Source organism: Talpa europaea (genome assembly GCF_964194135.1).
Source record: "Talpa europaea genome assembly, chromosome: 9".
Classification (NCBI taxonomy): Eukaryota; Metazoa; Chordata; class Mammalia; order Eulipotyphla; family Talpidae; genus Talpa; species Talpa europaea.
The window spans coordinates 9,394,093-9,407,722 of NC_140076.1; the positions used below are offsets into that span (position 1 = coordinate 9,394,093).

Consider the following 13,630-nt stretch of genomic DNA (forward strand, 5'->3'; position numbering starts at 1 on the left):
GAGCACTTTCCTTACAAAGACCTTTGCGCTTCTGGCTGAGTCATTTCCTTCTTTGCTTCCTGGCCCCTTGAGCCATGTGGCCCAGACCTGAGCAAGGTGGCTCTGGAGGTGCCAGGGAGCAAGTGAAACAATCAAGACCTTATAGACCTGATGCCATAACTTGGGGAGATAAGACACACAGGCAAATCGACTGAAAGAGCCTGTTTCCTTTTTGTGTCATGCGGACAGTATGTACCTCTAATAGCGAGAATGCGGGTCCTTGACAATCTTGCTTTGGGCCACAGTTTCCTCATCTATAGTACTATGGACCCATCACACAATGGTGACTAACTAGGGAGCTTAGATATACATGTTTGTGACAGTATGCTTCATTGCGTACACACTAAACCTTTATGAAGTCATGAGATCCAAAGCTGATTGGTTTTACAAATATAGGCCCTCAAACTTGCAAGGTTGCAAAAAAAGAACACATCACATATTAGATGGCGCCACCTGTTGTCAGTGGATGGGATTGCAACGTGGCAAGGAAAGGCAGAGGGCCTGCCCCAAGAGGGACCGCCGCGGAGTCCAGGGCCTACTTGACAATGGCAGACACAAGAGTCCAAAGTCAGGAATAGACTGATTCTTGCTGCAAAATTCCAAAGACCAGACATGAACTTCAGATCCTGTTATCATTGACCTTCTTTGGTTCGTGGTCGCACCCGCCATCTGCTGAGTCCCTTGAGATACTGGAGTTTCCAGCCACTCGTCTCTGCTGTGTGCAAGAAGCTGAGGGTGAAAAGAAGGGTTGTGTAATTATAGCACTATATGGCCGTCTCAGTTATGGGTTATAATTGTTATAGCTCATCATTATTGAGTTATTGAGTGCTTATGTCATTGGACGTATTGTCTTATTTAAATCTGCATGGCACTCACTAAGCGGGTACTCTTACACCGTGCCCATCACGCGTGCGGAAATCAAAGCACAGGGAAGCTGAATCGTTAGCTCGAGTTATCCCAGCAAGTCCTTCCTTCCTTCCCTCTGCTTTCCATCTTTTTTTCCATCCATCCAGGAGTCATTTTCTCAAGTATCGAAGCTGGGATTTAGGTCTCGGCAAGGCAATTCTAGAGGCCACGCGTTCAGCTCTGTGTTTGACTCCATCTGTTTGTACATTTGACTATGCCTAACACCTGTTAGCCCAGATCTCTTCGACTTAGCAAGTGCAGTGATATCAGACAAAAGTACAGATCTTGCTAATGCTTTCTATCTTGATTCATCTATTTACTCCTCATCCATGTGCTCATGCACCCATTAATCCCTTTCTCCAGTCCATCTGTCTACTCATCAACCCACCACCAGCCACCCACCCACCCAGTCAGCCAGCACTTCCTTGAATACCTGCCAGGCACAAGTCATCCAGAGATAAACCAGCTGTGGCTCTTATCTTCATGTTACTGGCAACTTCAGAGATACATAAAAGGCAAGGGCCTTCACCTCCCTGTGCCTCAGTTTCCTTGTCTATTCTGGGGGGTAAAAATAGAACCTAATTTATAGGGTTGTGCAGAGAATTCAGTGAATGATTATAAGCAAAGCACTTAGAGCAGCTTCTGACACAAAGTAAGCTCTCAGTGAATATCACCAGCTGGCAGTGACTGTTGTAGTTATTGTTACTGCTGTGGTCCAGGGAGAGATCTGGAAACTTGTCCAGGGCTAAAGCAGCATCTCCCATTCTGTGATTTACAGAACTCTTACTCATGAGACATTATTAGGTATTTATGCGAAAAGAGGGTTCTGAGGCCAAACAAGTTTGGATTTCAAGTAAATAAAACTGAAAAACTCGGCAGAATTTCTCAGTCTTTAATATGCTCATGTGAATTGTAAATCTCTAAGAAGTGGGGATTGGCCTAATATGCAGTATTTCTCAAACATATTTAACTGTAGTACCCTATTGCAAGGAATGTTTATTGCAAATGACAAAACAAATGGTTGGTGGGGCTCAGTTTGGGGGTGTTGTTCTCCACTGCCATCTTCTTTTCTCTGCCCTGGCTGGTCCCCAGGGTTCACCTGGCATCGTCTCATCCCCTTGGCCTAGCTCCTTTCTTTGTGCCTCTAGTGCTGAGCTCCATTCAGCAATCCACCCCCTCAGGGTCCTCTGGGGAAGCCCTCTGGGGTCCTCCTGCAGAAAAAATATGCTGGAGCTGCAGAGTCCAGGTGGGGAAGAGGTCCATTAAGGACGCAGCATTGCACTTAATTCCAGACAGCCGACTCCATATCGATTTGGGTCACTGGTGTTAAGGCGTCACTTTCAGTTGCATTTAATTTAAGCAAACAATAAAAACTCGGTCCTGTCTGGGATGCAGCCTGGTGGGTGTTAAATTCCCAGCACGGAGAGGCAGAGGGCAAGGTAGGAGGGAGCCAGAGGACTGTGCGAATGAAGGTCTGTGAGAGTCTGTGTGTGTGTGTGTGTGTGTGTGTGAGTGAGTGAGAGAGAGAGAGAGAGAGACAGAGACAGAGACAGAGACAGAGAGACAGAGACAGAGAGAGATGGGGCGGGGGGCACAGAGGCTTACATTATATCCCTAGTCCCAGAATCCCGCATCTCTCTACTTTGGCCACTTTTTTTTAACATTGATTTATTTATGCATACAAGAGCTGGGTGCAGGCCAGAGATGCGGGGGAGTGAGAGGATTCACCAGAGACAGAGTGGGGAACAGAACAGGCAGACTGACTGAAATACACTGCTGAGGGGAGCAGCAGGCGAGACAGGAGAGGTCTGCTGCGCCATGGGGGTTGCTCTAGCTGGGGATCAAACTCGTGCTACAGTGGCTGTGGATAGCTTCAAAGTGCTTCATCTTAACCCCTTATGCCACCAGGGAGGCCCCCCTTGGCCACTTTAAACAATTCTTTTGATTCATTTCTTGGAGACTCTATCTGTAAGTTGGGCGTAAATAAAGCTGCCACAGAGGGCTCTGATGGGGCTGAAATGATGAGAGAGGAAGAATGCACAGGGCTTATGAAAGCTTTATTTGTATGGTCCCATTTGCCATCCACATATTGGCTTTAGGATGTGTGTGGCTATGTGTACATCTGTATGTGTGTTTGTGTCTGTGTCTATGCATGCACTTACCATGTGTGCATATGTGTATCTTGGCCCAGATGGGCATTAAGAGCTTTGGTTCTGGATTCTGCCTGTGTTCAAGTCTGACTTTATTTCTGTGATTTACTGGGCAAGACACTTAGCCTGTCTGTGCCTCAGTTTTCTCATCTGTAAAAGAGAGAGTACCTACCTCATATGTTGTTGAGAAGACTTGATGACTTTCTACATATTGAGCACTTCACCAATGCCTGGCAGAGGAGAAACATAGGCATTTACTCTTAGTATTACCCAACTCCGCAGGGAGTCTTTCCCCAGAACTGCAGAGCCCTTCTGCTTGACGCCAGATGGGAGAAGGTGATAATATGCCATACCCCTCCCTTCTCCTGGAAATGAACAAACCAGAGGTCACAGAGGATCCCTTTGACCTCTGGGGGTGTTCCCTAGGGTCAGAAGAACAGGAATTTGCTTTGTCTTGTAGTGCCCTCTGTTGGGAGAGCCTGGCTCAGCACCGTGGACAGAGAGAGGTGGGGGCAGACAGCCCCACGTCCTGCTGCCCCAGGTCTAGGGCTCCTGCCCAGTTGATGCCCATGGAGGAGGCATGTCCCGCCGTGACTCATGGGTCTGAGTGCCAGGACTGCAAAGCGAGGCCCTGCCACTGGCAGCTTATCCATTAGGAGGCAAGAGCTGAGAGATGTTAAGTAAATTAAAGGCCTGTGACTGCCTTGGGTGACTTTTCCTTTGGCTAAGTGACCCTGTGCCCTCTAACTGTGCCTCTCGGTGCTTCAGATAGTCCTTTCACTGGGGCAAAAAGAAACCTCTCGAGCTGTGTTTTGTGAAACAGGAGCTGAAGGAGTGGGCTCCCCCAGGAGAGGGTTGCGGAGGTGGCAGTATTACTATGAATAATTACCATATGGTAATAAACAGGCAAGTTGCAGTCAAGCCCCTTTGGGGAAAACCAACTGTGCACCTGGGCGGGATGTCCTCGCTATGAACACACGATGCAGGGGGCTGTTGGTTCTCTGCAAAGGTTTACTGCCACAGGATGCCTGCCAGCACCTGCCAAGTGCTGCCGTGGCCTAGAAGCTGAGGAATGGAGTGGATCAGGGAAAGCACCCTGCCCTCATGCATCCATCTATCCAGCAAATATTTATTAAGGGCCTACTATGTGCTAGGCACTGACTAGGAAGACCATGTAATTATAATACAGGGCAATGTTTGGAAGCCCTGGAGCCGAAGGAAGGTGAATTGAGGTATTCAAGCCCCCTTGACTCAATCCTTGACCCTAGAGAGCAACACTTCCTTGGTTATCAGGCCTTCTTCCTCCACACTAGTCTCTCACTAGATGCCAGTCACAGCTGGCATAATGAAGGCAGCTTTCTAGCCCCTTCTTGGTGTTCCCTGGAGGTTTCCTTCCCACCTGATAGGGACCAGGGTTAGGAGAAAGCATTATCAAGGGGACCCTGGAATGCCACCTGATCCCTGGATCTCCTTACTAGCGACTAAACTGGGGGGAGTGCAGGCAAGGAGCCTCACCTATTGAGGGTTTCACCTGGCAAACCATTGTGCCTGTCCACCTGCCAGGCTCTCAGAGATGCCTGACATTCACCTGTGGAACTCAGGGCCAGGGCTATTCCAGCTGGAGGCTGCTCCCCAGCCAGGAATGCCCTTCTAGAGGGCTTTAGCACCTGGATTCAGGTTTTGTTAGCTTTATCCTGAGCCAGAGGTGAGGAGGGGGAGGGGCAGAGCAAAGGCAGGCAGGTACTATTCTACATGACATGTCTGGGTCAGCCCAAAAAGCCAGTGTGGGGAAGACATGACCTCAAGCTGACTCTCAGCTTGGAGTAGGGAAGATCTGGAAAGGGGGTGAGAGGGAGCAAACAACTACCAGCTAAGGGGAGAAGAACGGGCCCAAGACTCTGGTGTTTAAGCCATATCCAGCCCCAATCAGCCTGCAGCCAATTAGTCTGATTCAAAAAAAAAAAAAAAAATACCCACGTAGGGACAAACTGTAATCAAACACCTATTTATAAGGGTTTATTACGATCATTATTATTATTTTACTGAGAGGATCATTCTAAAGCCTGTCAGGTGAATGTATGCTTTCAGATCTTCATAAATGCAAATCACTCCTTCCCAGGGAGGGCAGCCAGAGCTGCTGCGGGACCACCTTGCAGCTCGGGTGAGGCTCTGAGAGGGCAGAAGGAGGGGGGCAGTGCCCTGCCACGGGCATCTCTGCGCAGGCTCTCCAAGAGAGAACCTATATAACCTCTCACCACCCACCCCGCTTCCTATGCCCCCTGGACGGCCCGCTGGGGATGGGGCTGGCCATGTACCCATTGTCTGTCTAGGTGAACAGAACAGCAGCCTCCGCAGCCCAACAGAAGTAGAGAATCTGGGCGTTCTTCATAAAATGTTACAGGAAGAACAATGGATCCAGAGACCTGGGTTCTGAGCCCAGTTTGGCCCCTGGCCGGGCTGGCCTTTCTGGGCCTCAGCTGCCCATCTCCTGGACCCCTACCGGGGGTTGCAATTCCACGCTCAACACTCCCCCAGCTGACTTCACCCCTAGTCCACTCCATGGACTAGAGGACAAGTCTCCCCTCCTGGGAGGCCTCCAGGCCCACAGTTAGGGCTGGGGCTCAGTGGCATGAGTGTGTGTGAGCGTGTCTGCGTGTGCATGAGACAAGTCCTAAACCTCCACCCCTCAGGCCTGGGAGAAGAGGTGTCAGGTCTGCCAAAAAGGTGAAAATGTGGTCTCCGCCAGGAGAAAACGGTCAGTTCGTCACCCACTCCTGGCTGCATCCAGGAATGTGGCTGTTCTTGGAAGACAGGACAAAGCCTGTCCCCTTTCCGCGGGCTCCCGGGGGCGGGGGCAGCCATCCTTCAGGAAGTTTCAGATACCAATTGTCAATACAAGGTATTAATAGGGGCAAGGCCAGAGCCGGGGGGCACACCCCGCTGGCTTAGCTCCAAAGCGGGCAATGCTCTCCCCAAAGCCTCCCCCTCCATCAGCTGGGGGACCAGGGGGGGCGGGGGGCACGGTGATCCCCAGAACTGGATTGGACAGAGGGAGGGAGAGCAGATGGAGCTTGGCCTTTTGAGGACAGGGGTGCTCGGTCGGCTGGAGGGGGGTTGGGAAGCTGAGGGCCGCACAGAGCCCTGAGCGAGGGGGGCGCCTGGTGGGATCCAGGAGGTGGGAGTCGGGGCGCAGGGGCGCACGCTCCTTCTCCTGCAATAAATCGGCTTAGCCGACGAGACCGAACAGCCCAGAAAGGATTAAAGAAAAGTCTGTATAATACAGCGGCGCGGGCGGGAGGGCGGAGGGCGGGGGCCGGCAGGGGGAGGGCCGCGAGGCTGCGGGGAGGGGCGCGCGCGCGCGGGAGAGAGAGGCGAGCGCCAGGCAGAGGGAGCGCGATTCGGCTCCAAACTCCGCGCTGCAGCCGACCCTGCGCCTCCTGCTCCGGGCCCGGCGGCGCCGCGCGGGGAGCACGCCCGGGGCGCGAGGGTCGCGGCGCCCCGCAGAGCCGGAGCCTCGTCCAGCCCGGCGCCCCGGCGGTCCGGCCGCGGCAGCATGGGGGCGCCCCCGCGGCGCCCCGCGCTGCCCGCCGCCGTCTCGGCCGGCGGCCGGAGGCAGGAGCGCGCCTGAGCCCATGGCGAGGGGACCCGCCGCCTCCGCCCTGCCACCGCCGCCAGCTCCCGGGCACCATGCGAGCCGCCCCGCGCCTCCGCGGCCGCGCCTGCCTGCTGCTCGCCGCGCTCCTGGACCTGGCGCTCGGTGAGTGCGGCCGGCGGGAGCCCGGCTGGGGACGCGCGCAGGGGCGGGCTGCGCGGTCGGTGCAGGGCCCGGTAGCCCCGGAGCAGCCCCGGGTCCGAGCGGGGTCCTGGCGCGGGGTCTGCGCAGCCCGTGGGCTTCGCCAGGGCGCGTGAGCCTGCGGGAGTGTTCGCGGGTCTGTGCCTCTGTGTGCGCGCGTGTGTCTTTGTTGCATCGGTGTGAGGGTGTCCGGGAAGGAGCTGTGCGTGGACAGGGTGAGGGAGTGAGGGTGTCTGGAGGTGTGAGTGTGTGTCATGGTGTGCGCTGAGCCGCTCGCGGGAGGGGTGTTTGGGTGTCTCTGTCAGTTTCACAGAGAAGGTGTGTGTGTGCGCGAGAGAGTGAAAGTGAGCGGGAGTGTTTGGGGTGTGAGCCTGTGCCAGCTTTTCAGAGAGGTGTGTGAGCGTGTGTGAAGTGTGTAAGCTTGTCATTGTGTGTGCTGAGGGGTGGGTGAATGTGAGGCGTGGCATTTCACGTGGGTCCCGAGTGTTCCCGGCTCTTTCGGGGTGTGTGACGGCTAATGGCTGTGTTTCTGGGGAAGGCTGGTGTGTGCACAGAGGGAGAATGTAACACTTGGCAGGAGTATGCGTGTCTGGGATTCGAGGTGGTGCAGGCGCTGGGGGGTTACTTGGTGGGCCATCAGCGTGTTTGCCTGCCGTGGAGCCGGTGGGCCCAGCATGGAGGGAGGCTTGTTGGAGGCATACGGGGGCTGAAGAGGTGTGAGCAGCGGGGGTGTGTGTGTGTGTGCATGTGCGTGTGAATGTGTGTGCGTGTTCTGCTTGGGTTTGGCTGGTTCCGGGCTAGGCTGGACCAGCTGGAAGGAGGCTGAAGCTGAGCAGGGTCCCCAGAGGGAGTGATCGGTGGCTCCGCAGCTCCAGGATCTGGGGTTTGCCTCTCTGCAGCTTGGGTACCTCCCGCTGGGCGCCGCTGCCTGGTAGGTCTTAAATGGTGCCACAGTAGAACCTGGCTGCTCCCCTGGGTGCCTGGCACCTTTTGAGAGTGAGCGGAGGCTTAGACTACGAGCCGGCAGGACCAGCATACAGCCAGTGGGCATGGAGACTGGAGGATCAGGGTTCTTGATGCCCCCTAAGCCTAGAGCCAAACCTAGATGCACAGAACCCAGAACTGTCCAAGTGGAGTCATGGGATTCGGGGTGCTACGAAGCCCTTGCGACCAGTGGGGTCTCAGCCGCTAGCCCAGCTGAGTGGCGGAGGTGGTGGTGGGGTTGACTCTGTCCTCTGCCCTCTGCCTTGCTCTGCCTGCAGAACCTCTAGATTCTAAGAGTGACTGCCAGGAAGGGGTGCCCCTGAATGACCTCCCCCCAGAGGTCCTTGGAGGGTGCTGGGTCTGGGGTGAAATAAGCTGCAGCATTTGAGCCCAGTGGTCCTGCTGACAGAGCGGGGAGAGGCTGGGTAGTCCAGAAGGATTTCCTCCCCTGCCTCTGAAGAGACTTTCCAAAGTGGCTCAAATTCTCCCCCAACTTTGAGGTGAGGGCTCCCTCCCTTGGCTGTCTCCAGAGGGAAAGGTTATGTGGGGAGTGGGGAGCAGGTCCTAGGGAGGAGCACCCGGCTTTGCCGAAAAGCACTGGGGCCCTCACCTGGACATTGCAGGGAACGGGGTTGGGGGTAGGAGGGGAGCAACCCTTTCCCGTGGAATGCGCAGAGCAGAGACCGATGGGGGTGGCGGCTGATGGGCGAGGCTCTGGTGGGAAGCCTGCTCTTCGGGACCCCACCCTGCGAGCTTTCCCGAAGCCCCGAGCAGCTATCTTCAGGCTGCCTGGCTGCGGGGAGCTGCCCCGGCGTCCTGGCGCCTCGGCTCCCTTCCCTCGCCTCTGCAGCCCGCGGGGAGCGGGTGGGGGGCGCTCGCGCAGGCAGCGAGAGCTTCTAGGCCGGGGAGCCGGCGTGGCCTCGGAGCTCCGCTGCTCCACCAGCACAGCAGCCGCGAAACTTTACGAGCCTGGGGCGCGGGCGCCGGGTCCTGGGCCGCGGGGAGTCCTTTCTTCTCTGCAGGGGCGCCACTAGCCCAAGAGGGTGGGGTCCCCCGCCCCTTCCCCCTTCCAAATCCCTGCAGCAGCCGGGGAGGCAGGGGTGCGAGCGGGGTCCGTGCCAGATGCGCGAGGCCGTCTTGCCCGAGGAGGGCGCCCTTCCTGGGAGTGCCCGGGCGCGCGCACCTGGGCGGCTCTGCAGGCCCACCTGCCGGGGCTGTCTCTCAGGATGGGGGGCAACATCCAGGGCCGGTGTCAGGAATGAGCCTGCCGGGTGAGGGTGGTGGGGGCGCTGCCGAGGGGTGCGCCCTGGCCTGTCCAGCCCCTTTGGGTCGCAGAGCAAAGGGACCCAGCTGGGGAGAGGTGGGTCTGTCTGCTCCGGGAGGGGAAGGCAGCCGCTGCACACAGCCTGACGGGCCAGGAGCTCCTCCCTGGGGCTGCGTTCCCCTGACTCTTCAGAGAAGCAACCCCACTTGGCTCTGCTCTCCCAGGAGCGCCCTGGAGAGGTTTCCAACTCCTCTGGCCCCTTCTGGGAATTTCGGGGGAAAAAGTCTTGCATTTGTGCCTTCGTAGTGGCCTGGAGAGAAGGGACACCTGGAATGGGGGGCGGGGGTGCCACCTCCCTGGGCTCTGGGGACTTCTCAGTGAAGAGTAGTGGGGTGAGCAGGCCCAGCTAGGGCAGCCAAGGCCCAGCAGCCGCCCTGCCAGCTCTTCCCCGCTGCCGCCTGTCAGGAGGTGGGGGCGGGGGCGAGGAGAGGGGCTGGCTCTGCCGGGCACAGCAGCTGCAGCGCGGAGACTTGCGGGGGCTGGTGTGACGACTTTTATATATTTGTTCTCCCTCCCCACTCGTACCCTGGGCCTGGGGCGCAGGGCGCAGTCTCTGGGCGGGCGCCCAGGGAGTCCTCCAGCTCCAGGCTGGGAGTTCAGGGCCCTGCCTAAAGGGCGCTGATTGGCCCCTGCTCCCCTGCAGCCTAGTCCCCAGCGATAAGCACCACCCCCTTTCTCATTCCAGATGCAAACTGAAGATTTTCCCTAGAGGTTAAAGAAATAGTTTGTTTTTTAAGTGCAAAAAGGTTAGAGCCGGAAGGGACCTCGCGATGGCTTACTTCGGTGGTTCTGAAACTTAGTTTACAAGGAGACCCTTGTAGAGGAGAAGCTCGTTATCACTCCCCTAAAGCCCTAATGCCCTGGACAAGAGGACAGGCACAAAAGGAGCTCGGGAACCAGGCATCAGATGTCTTTCCACACCAGTCTCTCGAATCGTCTGCGATCGCCTTTGCCCTACTCATCTGAGATTGCTCCTTTCTCCATGTCATAGGGGGTGGGTTGCTTTTTCCCATAGCCACCATATATGGATCATTTGCTGTGTGTCAGCCAGGATGCCAGCCGTTTCTGCCCTCGTGCGTGCTGACAGATGGGTTTATTCGCCTCTTTCACAGAGGAGTAAAGTGAGGCACAGAGTGTTAAGATTTGTTAATCACACAAGTGCCTGCGCCCTCCAGCTCCCACCTGATCTAGCTCAGAAGCCTCTGTCCTTCCAGTGTTTCCTCTGGGACTGCAGGGGATGTGGGCAGGGGTGGGGCTGGTCCCCCGGAGGCCTTAGGTTGGCCCAACTCTTCAGAACTTCAGTGGCACACCTGCTTGGACCTTGCTGCAGGTGGGGGGCAGGGCTGGTGGCGGAAGCTGGTGGCGGAGTTTCAGTGACTTGCTGGCGTTTCTGGATATAGCAGTCTATGACTTCAAAGGAGAAGCTGAACAAAGAGTAGAACAAAGAGGGGGCTGGTTAGTCTAACTGGGTTCCCTGGGACGTATGGAGGTGTCTAGTCTGGGCGACCAGCAGCCTGGCTTACCACCCCCCACCCTGCCCATTCCTGCTACATGCAGGCCACTTGAAACCCGTTTGTTCATGCACCCAGTACATACTTACCGCATTTGTGCCAGATGCAAGGCTGAATACCGAGGCCTGTATGGTGTTTACAGTTTACAAAATTGATTCTTCACTTGGAGAAAGGAGCTGGGTCTCCAACCCTCAATGAGTGTTCCTTGCGTGCCAGGCATTGTGTCCTGTGTTTTATTGTTCTTGTTCCATTGCATCCTTACAACCACCTTGACAGGTAAAATGACTCCATTTTGCAGTTGAAGAAACAGGCTCAGAGAGGTTAAGTGACCCAGGCCACCCAGTCGGCAAGTGGCAAGCAGAGATCCAGACACAAGACTGCCCGATCTTCCTCTCTGCTCTGCTGGCTGGGTGAGAATGGCCACTAGTCATTCCTCAGCTCCAGCCCCATGGACTGCAGTGTATTCCACTCCCACTGGAGATCTGGTGCCTTCCCAAAGCCTCCTTCAGATAGAATTATCCAGTGTGTTCATCTGCACCGATGGAGAAGGGGTGTCCCTGCAAACCCTCGTCGTCATCAAGAAAATGATTGGGTGTCAGTTGTGGGCAGGGCTCATCTGAAAAGAGAAAACCCTAAGGCTGAGATCCTCACCCCAGTGGGGTAAGATCGGGCATGTTCCTGAAAAGACGAAAGACAGCGCAGGTGGAAACCTGTTGATACCTGCTAGACACCACGCAGATTGATGTCCCTTGCAGGAAGTTCTTGGGGGAAGAGTGATTACTTGGGATATGAGGGTGAACTTGAGCTAGACCTTGAAGAAAAAGGAGGTCATTAATAAGCCAGGTGCTGCGGAGGGAAATGTGCCAGGAAGGGGAACCCACGTGAGCCCAGGGCTGGAGGCAGGTGCATGTGTGGTGGGATCGGATCAGCTCAACTCGATGCTGTCTCCCCAGAGCCTGGTTGCGGACGCAGCAAGGAGCAGGATTGCTGATCGCTGCCACTTACCTGGCACCGGAGATCCTCTCTCTCCGTTAGCTGCTCTCAGCAGTCGATGAATCTGTGTCGTTAGTTGCATCTTGCTAGTGAGGAAGGGAGGCCCAGGATCTTCCTTCTTCTTTCTTCTTTCTCTTTTCTTTTTCTTTCCCTTTCCTTACTTAAATAATAAATGAGGCTCAGGGGGTTTTTTAAGCGGAAGAACTGGGAGTTGCAAGCCCAGGTCTGAAGCAATCCAGACATACTGCTTCTCCCTGAGAAGAGGAGAAACTATTTATTTTTCATCACGGGAAGGGAGATACAGCCGCCTCTACCATTTGTGAGAGGATGCAGGGCCTTCCATTTTGAACGATAAATGTCAGTGCTAGGGAGACACGTGACCTGGCTTTCTGAGGGGTCTCTGTCTTCAGGATGAAGTTCCTGGGAAGGCCCCAGGGGGCTGGGGTCCTGAGTCTCTCAGTCTCTCAGTCCTCTCATGGAGAGGACTCCATGTTCGCCAAGACTTCCAGCCGGGAGCCCATGGGTGGGGTAATAAATGTGAGTGTGGAGCTGGAGAGTGGCAGCTCGAGGGAGCCCAAGACAGGCCGGGAAGCGGTTTTGCCGAGACTCAGATTTGGTCCTCTCCTCCCACTCCCCCCACAAAAGGCATCTTGTCTTTGGCTTGTCCACCAGCCAGGTTTGGAAGGGCTGGCAACACTCCAGATTTGCTTTGGGCAAATCTGCAAGCCCCCCAATTGCTTGCTGTCTTGGTAGAAGGTATAAGTAGGTAAGAGGCCCCCTGGAGGGGCCCGCCAGCACACTCTCCCTGGAACCCAAATTGGAAGGAAGGTCCAGGGGAAGACTGGGAGCCACTGGAGCCTCTTTGCCGAGGGAGGCCCCCAAGAAAATGTACTTTGCTGGTTTCCAGAGGCTAATAAGGGCAGGACCGACCTCCTGGGGTGCTGACAAGCTGGGCGGAATCCTCACATGCAAAGCCCAGTCCCGAGGGCTCTGTTGGTGTCACCCACTGCAGCTGTGGTCAGGCCAGAGCACCTCCTGCTGGAGCAGCTGGCTCCTGCCTGCACCTGGGACTGTCCTCACGTCCCACGAACTGCCCCAGTGTCCCACCAGTTACTTTTTTTGACTTGAGCTGTCCAGAGTCGATTTCTGCTATGCACAAGGAAAACCCCACCTCATATCTCCCCTCAGGCAGAAGGTATCATGATGGTGAGTCAGAAGAGCAGCCAGTCTTGGTACCACCTGGAGGATGGTTCATGGCCCTCTGACTGAGGAGATGAATCCACCCTCCGCCCAGTCCCACCTGTACCCTGACTTTCCCTGGATCGGAAGATTGCCTGTCCTCTCCCCCCACCACTGAGCACAGGGATGGGGCTAGTGTCACTGTGAACTTCCCCTCCCCATCCCACCCCAGGTAGACTGGAAGCTCCCAGAAGGCAGGGGACCAGTCTGGTTCTGCCCACTCTTGAATCGTCCCCAGAAAATACATGGTGGGTATTCAGGAAACTTTGGGTGCTTGCTGCATAAACCGCTGGTCTTCAGCATGTGTGCCTGGTGTGGAAGACTTTCTGTAGAGAAGTGTGTGAAAAAGCTTTGGGCGTGAGGACTGTTGGCCAGATGCATGGGTGAACTTCCTGTTAGCAGAATTCTGCTCCTGGAACGCCTTCCATTCTCTCTCTGAAGACTCTCCACTCAGCCACGTGCTGGGGACTCTGACTCCCCGCTGCTGGCAGCACTTGAGAGCTGACAGGACGCTTCCTCACATTAGCAGCAGACTGTTCAGCTACCCTTAGGCCCACTGGCCAGACCAGGAAAAGTGAGGCCGGAGGAGATGAGACGATGTAGAAGGAGCTGGGTGGGGACCTGGATTTGGAGGCCGCAATCCCAGCCTTCCGTCCCTCCCCGCCTCTCCCCGCTACCCAGCTTCATGCCA

General features: G+C 55.9%; 1 protein-coding gene across 1 annotated transcript in view; it reads left to right on the forward strand.

Moving 5' to 3' along the window:
• Nucleotides 1-6,782: 6,782 nt before the first annotated feature.
• Nucleotides 6,783-13,630, forward strand: part of IGSF21 (immunoglobin superfamily member 21) — a gene marked incomplete at both ends in the record, with an annotated part of 223,438 nt that continues 216,590 nt past the window's right edge. The window contains one exon of the mRNA XM_084242586.1: nt 6,783-6,852. Coding sequence (XP_084098712.1) covers nt 6,783-6,852 — 70 coding nt within the window. The remainder of the gene's footprint in view (nt 6,853-13,630) is intronic.